This window comes from Penaeus vannamei, chromosome 2, assembly GCF_042767895.1.
Source record: "Penaeus vannamei isolate JL-2024 chromosome 2, ASM4276789v1, whole genome shotgun sequence".
Lineage (NCBI taxonomy): Eukaryota > Metazoa > Arthropoda > Malacostraca > Decapoda > Penaeidae > Penaeus > Penaeus vannamei.
The window spans coordinates 45,713,680-45,724,949 of NC_091550.1; the positions used below are offsets into that span (position 1 = coordinate 45,713,680).

General features: G+C 47.5%; 1 protein-coding gene across 1 annotated transcript in view; it reads right to left on the reverse strand.

The window, feature by feature from the left end:
- LOC113818363 (uncharacterized) overlaps positions 1-10,830 on the reverse strand; it is a 30,400-nt gene extending 19,570 nt beyond the window's left edge. The window contains exon 1 of the mRNA XM_070127595.1: positions 10,620-10,830. Coding sequence (XP_069983696.1) covers positions 10,620-10,671 — 52 coding nt within the window. The 5' untranslated portion in view covers positions 10,672-10,830. The remainder of the gene's footprint in view (positions 1-10,619) is intronic.
- Between the last annotated feature and the right edge of the window lie 440 nt (positions 10,831-11,270).

The window sequence follows — 11,270 nt, forward strand, 5'->3', positions numbered from 1 at the left end:
CACCTGTAACCCCTCTATGAACCCTCCTCCTCCTCTTCCTCCCTAACTCCCTTCCCTTCTCTTCTTCCTCCTTACCTCTCTCTCTCTTCCCCCTCTCGCTCTTCCTACCCATTCCTCTCTCTCTCTTCCTTCCCCACCTCCCCCTCTACCCTCTCTCCCTCCCTTCCTCCCTATCCTCTCTCTCGTCCTCCTTTCTCCCTCCCTTTCTTTGAAGTCAAGCTGCGACGTGTGACAGCCTTCAGAGGGGGTCGAGGGGAGGGAGAGGAGGAGGGGAGAGAGAGGAAGACGAAGGGAGGAAGAGGGAGAGAGGGAGAAGAGGAGGGGAGATGGTGGGGGAGAAGAGGAGGGGAGAGAGAGGGATGGAGAAGAGGATGAGAGACAGGGAGACGAAGGGAGGAAGAGAGAGGGATGGAGAAGAGGAGGGGAGAGAGAGGGAGAGGAAGAAGATGAAGGGAGGGAGGAGGTGAGATATAAATAGACAGATAGATAGATAGACAGAGAGAGAGAGGAAGAGGAAAGAGAGAGAGAGAGGGCTGGGAGGGTACAAAACTGTACCTGAATATGCATAAAGTGCTAAACAGCTGCGCGAAGACGGTTTGAGCCAAGACGCTAGTGGGAGGGGGAGGGAGAGGGGGAGAGGGAGGAGAGGGGGAGAGAGGGAAAGGAAAAACATCTTGAGTCCGAAGGTGAGAATATTTGGGGGAGGCGGGGGGGGGGGAGGTAAGAAAAGGTGGATAAAGGGAAGAAGGGGGAGGAGATGGGAGACGGAAATAAATCAGGAAGGTTAAGGAAATTATAAGAAATAGGAACAAGATAAGGAGAATCGGAGACGAGAAAAAAAACGAAAGGAAGACTCAAGGACGACGAGAGAAGAGGAGCGAAAAGAGAGAAAGGGAAATGGGTGATAAAAAGGGGAAGAGGCAGAGATCAGGTACAAGAAGAGACCGCTACGACGTGTGAAGTCTTATACGGCAATATGCAAATGCCGGTCACGAAGTCGCGACGCAGATGTGCCAATAAATTACGCACCAGTATTCGATTGTGCAATATGCAATAACGGTTAGAATGAGAGAGAGAGAGAGAGAGAGAGAGAGAGAGAGAGAGAGAGAGAAAGAGAGAGAGAGAGAGAGAGAGAGAGAGAGAGAGAGAGAGAGAGAGAGAGAGAGAAAGAGGAGGAAAGAGACATAGAGAGAGAGAGAGGAAAAGAGGAGGAAAGAGACATAGAGAGAGAGAGAGAGGAAAAGAGGAGGAAAGAGACATAGAGAGAGAGAGAGAGAGACAGGAAGAGAGGAGAAAAGAGACATAGAGAGAGAGAGAGAGAGGGGAAGAAAGTGACAGGAAAGAGAGAGAGAGAGAGAGAGAGAGAGAGAGAGAGAGAGAGAGAGAGAGAGAGAGAGAGAGAGAGAGAGAGAGAGAGAGAGAGAGAGAGAGAGAGAAAGGATGAAGGGTGAAGTTATTATCGGTTTCACAGGGGAAATTGTCACACATAACCGAGGGGACCGAGTTATAAGTATCGTAGACGTATCTTACATAGAACAAAGAGAAATAGAGAAAGGGAAGAAGGAGAGAGGGGGGAAAGGAAGGAGGGGAGAGAAGGGGAGAGGTAGGGATGGAGGAAGAGAGAAAGAGAGAAAGAGAAAGATGACACCGAAAGAGAGAAAGAGAAAGAAAGATGACACCGAAAGAAAGAGAAGGAGAAAGAGGGAAAGAAAACAAAGAGAAAACGATAAAAGAAAAAGACAAAAAGACCCAAAAACAAAGCAGAAGACAAAACCACCCGACATCCAGACAGACAAACAAAACAGCGATTTATTGGTTATCTCTACACTGTTTCTGTCTTAAGAAAAACAAACGTCTTGCCTCACACACCCGCCTGATGGATATGCGGATACCGTGCGAGTGAAATTGAAATCATGAGCCAACCAGGAGCCACAGTGGGCGGGGCGTGGCGGTGGATATGGCCAGTCTGCTAAGCGGAATCAGGGCAGTGATTTTTTTTTTTTTTTATGTAAACGCATATTTAGGTATATGCTAACAAATTAACATTAATGAAAAATATAATTCGTGTAGTTCTCTGTCTGTGTGTGTGTGTATGTGTGTCTCTCTCTCTGTTTCTCTCTCTCTGTTTCTCTCTCTGTTTCTCTCTCTCTCTCTCTCTCTCTCTCTCTCTCTCTCTCTCTCTCCCCTTCCTCCCCCTCCCCCTCCCTTCCCTCTCTCGTACTCGAACCCAACAAAAACAAAAACAAAAGTCCGAGGCCTCGAAACCCACGTGAACGAAGCCTCGAAGCTCCGAAGCCAAAACGCGAGGCCCACGTGACACCCGGCCATTCACACTCGCTGCTGTTGCGTAGTAAATGTAATTACTACTGAGAATTATCATTATTCTTATTTCACGCGCACGTTGTGGTGGGTCCGTGGTGGGGGATTTTCTTTCATATTTTGCGTAACGAAGAATAGAGAAAATAGAAATAAAGAAGATACAAAACAACATAATAATAAAAAAACATATATAAGGGATAATTATGATAATGATAATAACAATGAATACATAAAGAAGATAAAAAAATGTTGATAACATGACCTTGTTCACGATTCTCTCTCTCTCTCTCTCTCTCTCTCTCTCTCTCTCTCTCTCTCTCTCTCTCTCTCTCTCTCTCTCTCTCTCTCTCTCTCTCTCTCCTTTGCGTGTGTGCGTAGCCAAATTATATAATGTATCAAGATTAATAGTAAGTTGTGAGGGGAAGGGGAAAGAGGGAGGGGCGACCACGAGTGTAAAGTTGTAGGGTTGTAAGACGACTTCACGAGGGGAGAGAGGGAAAGAGAAAGAGAGAGAGAGAGAGAGAGAGAGAGAGAGAGAGAGAGAGAGAGAGAGAGAGAGAGAGAGAGAGCGAAAGAATGAAATAGAGAGAAAGCAAGAGAGAGAGAAAGCAAGAGAGAGAGAGAGAGAGAGAGAGAGAGAGAGAGAGAGAGAGAGAGAGAGAGAGAGAGAGAGAGAGAGAGAGAGAGAGGGAGAGAGGGAGAGAGGGAGAGAGAGAGAGAGAGAGAGAGAGAGAGAGAGAGAGAGAGAGAGAGAGAGAGAGAGAGAGAGAGAGAGAGAGAGAGAAAGGGGGGAAAGGAATCGATGTTGAGCGATTACAGGAGTCAAGATGTCGCTCTATAGGGGCTTGTTTATCTTTCTCTTTTCCGCACGTGGCTCACCCCTACTCCCCACCCCCCCTCCTCCTCCCCTCACTCTCGTCTTCCTCCCCCTTGACCCTGCCTCCTTCCCCTCTCATTACCGCCATCCCCTCTCCTTCCCCCTTTCCCTTTCCCTCCCCCTCTTCTCCCCTTCCCTTCCCTCCTCCTTCCCTTCCTCCCCTTCCCCCTCCCCTCCTCCTCCCTTCCTCCCCTTCCCTCCTCCTCCCTTCCCTCCATACCCTCCCCATTCCTTAACCCTTTTAGGCTCCGCCCCTCCCATCCCCCTCACCCCCCCCCCTCCCCCCTCTACCTCTTGCCTCATTCCAACCCCTTCCTTTAACCCTTTGAACACCCTTTCCCCCTCCGACTTCCCCTTCCTGAACCCCTCATCAGGCCTCCCACCCCTCATTCACGTTGCAATAACAATAACAGGAATGATAACAACACGTAAGAAAGACGGAAGGAGAGAAAAACGAGAATAATCCTCCAAACAAATAAATAAATAAACACATACCTCGCCCCCAAACAAAACCAAATAAGTCGGAAAGCTTTTTTTAAACGTCGCTTCTCAAAAAAAGAAAGAAAAAAAAAACAGCGTGCTTAGAAGCCCCACAGGTGCGGTTGTCCCGATGGCTTTACACATGGGTGGACACACACACACACACACACACACACACACACACACACACACACACACACACACACACACACACACACACACACACACACACACACACACACACCTCGCCAGGCTACATGAGGAAAGAGAGAGAGAGAGAGAGAGAGAGAGAGAGAGAGAGAGAGAGAGAGAGAGAGAGAGAGAGAGAGAGAGAGAGAGAGAGAGAGAGAGAGAGAGAGAGATAAAAGAGATCGAGGCAAAATAAACAAAATGAAGAGACGAGAGAACAACTAAATACATAAAGAAAGAGAGAGGAAAACAGAATAAAGCAAGGGAGAGGCGAACGAAGCAAGGAGAGAGAAAGGGAGAGAGCAACAAAGAAAGGAAAAAATAACAGCCTTAAGAGGATGATCGTGTTTGAAATCGTTGTCGCTTTTGGTGGTGACCAGATTCGTCTATTAAGGACACGGGGGGGGGCGAGGGAGGGGGAGGAGGGAGGGGAGAGGAGGGGGGAGAGGGAAGAGAGGGTAAAGGAAGGGGAGATGGCAGGTAGCAAAGGATATGAGGAGAGGGAAGGAGGGAGAGAGAGAAGGAGAGGAGGGAGGAGGAGAGGAGGAGAGGAGGAGAGGAGGAGAGAGGGAGAATGAGAAAAGGAGAGAGAGAGAGAGAGAGAGAGAGAGAGAGAGAGAGAGAGAGAGAGAGAGAGAGAGAGAGAGAGAGAGAGAGAGAGAGAGAGAGAAAAGAAATCGAGGCAAAATAAAAAAAAATGAAGAGACGAGAGAACAACTAAATAAATAAAGAAAGAGAGAGGAAAACAGAATAAGGCAAGGGAGAGGCGAACGAAGCAAGGAGAGAGAAAGGGAGAGAGCAACAAAGAAAGGAAAAAATAACAGCCTTAAGAGGATGATCGTGTTTGAAATCGTTGTCGCTTTTGGTGGTGACCAGATTCGTCTATTAAGGACACGGGGGGGCGAGGGAGGGGAGGAGGAGGGAGGGGAGAGGAGGGGGGAGAGGGGAAGAGAGGTAAAGGAAGGGGAGATGGCAGGTAGCAAAGGATATGAGGAGAGGGAAGGAGGGGGGAGAGAGAGAAGGAGAGGAGGGAGAGGGAGAATGAGAAGGAGAGGAGGAGAGAGGGAGAATGAGAAAAGGAGAGAGAGAGAGAGAGAGAGAGAGAGAGAGAGAGAGAGAGAGAGAGAGAGAGAGAGAGAGAGAGAGAGAGAGAGAGAGAGAGAGAGAAAAGAAATCGAGGGAAAATAAAAAAAAATGAAGAGACGAGAGAACAACTAAATAAATAAAGAAAGAGAGAGGAAAACAGAATAAGGCAAGGGAGAGGCGAACGAAGCAAGGAGAGAGAAAGGGAGAGAGCAACAAAGAAAGGAAAAAATAACAGCCTTAAGAGGATGATCGTGTTTGAAATCGTTGTCGCTTTTGGTGGTGACCAGATTCGTCTATTAAGGACACGGGGGGGCGAGGGAGGGGGAGGAGGGAGGGGGAGGAGAAGGAGAGGGGGGGAGAGGAGGGTGAGGGAAGGGAGAGGAAGGGGAGATGGGAGGTGGCAAAGGATGTGAGGAGAGGGAAGGAGGGGAGAGAGAGAAGGAGAGGAGGGGAGAGGGAGAATGAGAAGGAGAGGAGGAGAGAGGGAGAATGAGAAAAGGAGAGAGAGAGAGAGAGAGAGAGAGAGAGAGAGAGAGAGAGAGAGAGAGAGAGAGAGAGAGAGAGAGAGAGAGAGAGAGAGAGAGAGAGTTTAGAAAGACTTCTAAAACAAAACGATTCTAAAAACTACAAACCAAATACTTTATAGGCCTACCTTTAAATATCTCGACAAAACTCAACCATTTCCTACCAATGCCTCTTCCTCCCCCACCCTCCCTCCCTCACTCCCCCTCTAACCCCTCCCCCATGTCAACCTCTTCCTCCCCCACCCTCCCTCCCTCACTCCCCCTCTATCCCCTCCCCCATGTCAACCTCTTCCTACCTCCTACCACCTCCCTCCCCCTCCCCCTCCCCCAAAGTCCCGGCTGTAAACAAAAGAAAGATCGAGCCCGAGGCGATTTCGAGCCTCCCCGACCCCGATACAAGGAACATCAACTTCTCACTCTGTCCACAACACGACTTAAAACCCTAAAAGAAAAAAAGAAAGAAAATACTTAAAAAAAAAACTTCTCCAACCAAATCAATACATCAAAATAACCATATCCAGAAAAAGGGTAACTTTAAAAATGCGAATATTAATCCCGTTTTCTTTCCTCAAAAAAAAAAAGGTGGTTCGGACGCGACGACAGACGAACAGAAAACGGAGACGGAGAAGGAGTCACACAGACGGCGGTTCCGGTACGCCACAGGGCACTGGGGGGCACTGGGGTACGGGGGTGGGGGTGGGAGTGATGAGGGGAGAAGGAGACAAACGGAAAGAGGGGAGGGGAGGGGAGGGGAAAGGAGAGGGGAGGAGACAAACGGAAAGGGGGGAAGGGGAGGAGAGGGAAGGTGAGAGACATATGGGGAAGTGGAGGGGAGGGGAAAGGAGGTGGGGGGATGGGGAAGGGGAGACAGGAGGAAGGGGAGGGAAGGGGAGGAGGGAGACAACATGGGGAGGAGGAGACAGGAGAAAGGAGGAGGGAAGTGACAGAGAATAGGGGAAGCAGAAGGGAGGGAGGGAAGATGTGGGGAAACAAGTGTGGGAAGAGAAGGGAAGAGGAAGAGGGAGACAGGCGATAAAAGAGAAGGAAAAGAGAGGAGACAACTGGGGAAGTAGGGGAAGGAGGGGGGGGGGAGTCTCCTGCGTATCCGCGTTGTTCAGCCAATTGTCCACAATGGAACAGAAATTATCCGTCCAGGGTGACCTCTCCCCCCCACCCCGCCCCCCTAATAGACCCCCGAGGAGAAGGAGGAAAGGGGGGGGGGCGAGGATGGGGGTAGAGGTCACTGAGAGGGGGGAGAGGAAAGGGGGGGGAGGGAAAGGGGGGAAGTAAGGAAGGGAAATAGTTCTGTTCTGTTCTTGATCATAAAGAATTTACTCGAGTGATTATCTCTTCGCTCCAGATTTACTGAAAACGGGATTTTATGTTCCTGAATCTCTAACTTTATTCAATATTTTCCTTTCTAGGAAATTATCCTACGCTATTCTAATCATTCTTAATTATTTTACGTATTCTTCTTTGTTTTCCTAGTCATTCTTAGTTATTTTGCGTACTCTACTTCGTTTTCTTAGTTATTTTACGTATTCATAGATATTTTTCGTATTCTTAGTTATTCTACGTATTCTTACTTCCTCTTCATTTTTCTTGTCATTCTAATTATTCTTCGCTAGTTCAACTATTCTTCCCATCTTTTGTTTTTACGTATTTTTTGATATTCCAATAACCACAATTATTTCACCCCTTTCCTTCGTTACTCTTCTTACTCTACTTATACCTCGTTATCCCAATCACTCCATCTACTCTTCGTTACGCCAATCGTTCTATCTAATCTTCGCTATCCCATTTCTCCTTCCTTATACCCATCACTCCACACCCGCCCCCATTATTCCACATTCCTCAACCCTTCCTCCTTCTCTCTCATTCTACTTCTTGTTCTTTATCCTATCCCATCTCTTCTTCGTTATCCTAACTTCTCCTTCCTTATACCAATCTCGCTCTCTCTCTCTCTCTCTCTCTCTCCTTCTCTCTCTCTCTCTCTCTCTCTCTCTCTTTCTTCTCCCTCGCTCTCTCTCTCTTTCTTTCTTCTCCCTTCCTCTCTCTCTCTCTCTTTCTTCTCCCTTCCTCCCTCTTTCTCTCTCTCTCTCTTTCTTCTCCCACTCTTTCTCTCTCTCTCTCTCTCTTTCTTTCTCTCTCTCTATCCCCATCATTCAAATCACTCCATCCCCATTATTCCAAATTCCTCAACCCTTCCTCCTTCCTCCTTCCCTCTTTCCCACAACGCCACTTCTCCCTTAACCGGAACCCCCGCGTAACCGACCCTAACCTTATCGGAATGACATCACCGCATCGGACGTTATCGCTTTTTATCTTTTGACCTCGTACGACCTGGCTGGCGGGTGACCTGAGGCGGACGAGGAAGAGGTAAAGGAGGAAGTGGAAGGAGTGGAAGGGGTGGAAGGATAAGTGAGAGAAAGGAAGGAAGGACGGGGGAGAGAGAGAGAGAGAGAGAGAGAGAGAGAGAGAGAGAGAGAGAGAGAGAGAGAGAGAGAGAGAGAGAGAGAGAGAGAGAGAGAGAGAGAGAGAGAGAAGGAAGGAGGAAATGTGATAGATAAATAGACAGATAGATAGATAAAAGGGAGAGAAGCGAAACAAAAGGACAAACACACACGCACGCATACACAAACACACGCACACGCACACACACATACACACACAAGGACCGTGAGAACCCGAATAACCCCCCCCCCTATATACAAGAGGGAAGTCCTCCCACCGTTAATCCGGAACCCGGGACAGAATCCAAGAGGAAGACCATCAAATATCCGGTATTCTTCCTCCCTTTCTTCCCGAATAAATGAAACCGGATGAAAACAAAAGAGAAGAGAGGAAGTAAAAAGTGGAATTTATTATTTTCTGAATGTAGATAAGCGATCGGATTGTCTTTTATCGATTCGTTGTTTGTTGTGAGAGAAAAAAGGGGGATTAGGTGATTGGGGATTAGACGCGAAGGGGAGGGGAGAGGGTGATTGGGAGCGAATCGTGCGGTGCTAATCGATCGGGCGCTAATCTTTAAACATTTTGACATTTAGGGAGTATTAGAGAGCAGTTTAAAGGAACAAAGGGTTTTGGAGAGTGATTACTAGTGTCATATAGAATTTATGAATATGATCGAGACATTTCAACGAAGAAAATACTTTAAAAAACACAAGCATTACTCTCGATAAAAAAGATAGAAAGACAGACAATTTATCTTTAAAAAAGACTGTGATGGAATTTCTATCCTTATCCCAGGTCAGAAAGCGATAAAAAAGGAGACATCAGGCGGGCGGGCGTGTGGGCGTCACAGGCAGGTGGGCGGGCGGGCAGGTAGGTAGGTAGGTCCTCACGCCCACCACTGCCCCTGGCGCCGCCCTCTGTCTCTCGTCTCGGCAACAAGACAAGATCGCCAGGGTTTCAGACTGTCTTTCGCCTCTCCTCCCCCCCCCCTTCCCCGCTTCACACGCGCACGCGAAGATTTGTCTGTCTGCCGTCTGTCTGTTTTGGGTTTGCCAGCTGTCGGGTGTGAGGGAGTGGTTGTCGTATTTATGCGATGGTGTCTGTCTATCTGTCTGTCTCTCCCCCCCCATCTCTCTCTCCCTACCTCTCCCTCCCTCCCTCCCTCTGTCTCTCTCTCCCTACCTCTCCTTCACCCACCCACCCTCCCTCCCTCCCTCTCTCTCTCTTTCTCTTTCTCTCTCTCTCTCTCCCTCTCTCTCTCTCGCTCCTGAAGTCGATACCAGCCCTTCTGTTTTATGAACGACCCGCGTTGAAGGACAAAGGATTATTTTTGGCATTGTTTCACGGGGCCCTGTATGTGGATATCGCTGTACCAACGTGCGTATTAATAGCTTCCTGATGTTGGGGAATTTATTCGCGTTAAAAATCCTCTCACTGTTTGGTAAAGTGTAGTTTTTATTCCATTTATCTATCTTTATCTATTATTCTCTGTTTCGTAATGAACTCATGCTGATTTTTTAAAACGGTAAAGTGTAGGTTTTTATTTCATTTATTTATCTATTTTTATCTATTGTTATTATTTTGGTATACAGTGTAGCTTTTATGTCATTTATTTATTTATCTATTTTTATGTATTTTTTTTTTATTTTTATTTCCGCCTGTCAATCTCTCCAATGTTAGGTATTACAAGGATTTACGAACGAGGAGAATCAAGGACAAATGCATCAGATAAGACTATTGCTGAATCTGACATTCGTACGCATTAAGAAAAAAAAACGCGAAAAAAGAAAGGGAAAAAAATAAGTTTCTCAGAAAACTCTCCAGGGATGATTCTGATGAACCCTTGTCCTTCGAGACGTCCTCCTCATTCCTCTCTTCCTTCTCCTCTTCCCTGCCTTCCTTCTGCTTACCCTTCACCCTGTTTCTCCTCCTCCTCTTCACGCCCTTCCTTCTCCTCTTCCTCGTCCTCACCTCCTTCCTTCTCCTTCTCCTATTCCCCTTCACCCTGTTTCTCCTACTCCTCCTCCTCCTCGTCCTCACTCCCTTCCTTCTCCTGTCTTTACCTCACCCACATACCCTCGAATACCAAGTCCAGGTACCTCGTCTACCTCTCGCCCGCTCGCCTTCTGCTGTCTACCTACTTCAGCGCCACCGTCTACCTGCTGTTGCCTCCGCCGTGCCCCTCCCCCCTACCCTCTCCCTACCCTCCTCTTGCAACAGCTGTCCCTCGCAACATTGCACTGATTTTATCCTCCGCCCATTAAGCCGGGTCGTGCAATATAAATTGTATTACGTTCCTCTTCCATAATACCTTTTTTATTTTATCTTTTTTTATTTTAATTTCGTTAATTGACGTGCGTATCGTCTCGCCTTACGAATCACGAGTATTTTTTTTCAAAGCGAGAAAATCAATGTTAACGCAATACGCTGTTTTGCGGTTATTGTTATTATTACAAGCTCGCGTATAACGAATGGCGGTATTGACGGAAAGGGCATTTGAATATTTGGATGAAATTTTCATGCGGATTCGCCTGGCGTTCGCCGTTGCTTGTGATGGATTGCCAGTGCGTGGGTACACCTTCGCACGCAACTAATGCCCTTAACGACATGTTCGTAAACACGTAGAATTATTTGTAAACATGAGAGGAATATGTAGTACATGGTAATAAAGTAAAATTTATATCACTTACCAGAACGTGCCGAAAGCGCCAAGAATAACCAAAATAAAGACATTGTCCACATGTCTGTTCACGGATTGTAGATAAAAAGTCTTAAATACACTTGGTGTGCTCACACACCCCAGTTCAACCGAAAAAACATACACTGTGTACTCGCACACCACTACAAAACACCGAGTCAAATGCTGGTCGGGAGCGCAGAGCAGCACATCCACTCTGTCCGAGCTCCGACAGTCTACTGAATTTTTCAATGGGAGGTTGGAATGAATGGACCTCGTGTACTCCCCGGGGGAAACGGAGTCTGGAGTCCCGCGTCGCCCACCCACCCACAGCCACTACCGACTCCGTTTCCCCCGCTGCCTACCTGACCAGCATACGCGAGACTCATCAATTTGTCTTATCAGTTTGTTTTTATGCACCATCTCCACTCCCTTTTTTTCCCCTCTCTCGTGCTTCCTCTCGTCCGCTGCGATTATTTATTAAAAAGAAATCCAATAAAAGTCTCATTTCGCTCCGAACACGAGAAAAACCTAAAACCGAAGAAGTAAACAAAAAACGGGAGACGGACTTCGAAGCGAAACAATTTCCTCCGTTCTTGAATCTCGGTCGAGGGACTTGTGCTCTCTCTTCTTTCCTTTTCTAAGGTAAATGCCGCCGCGTTGG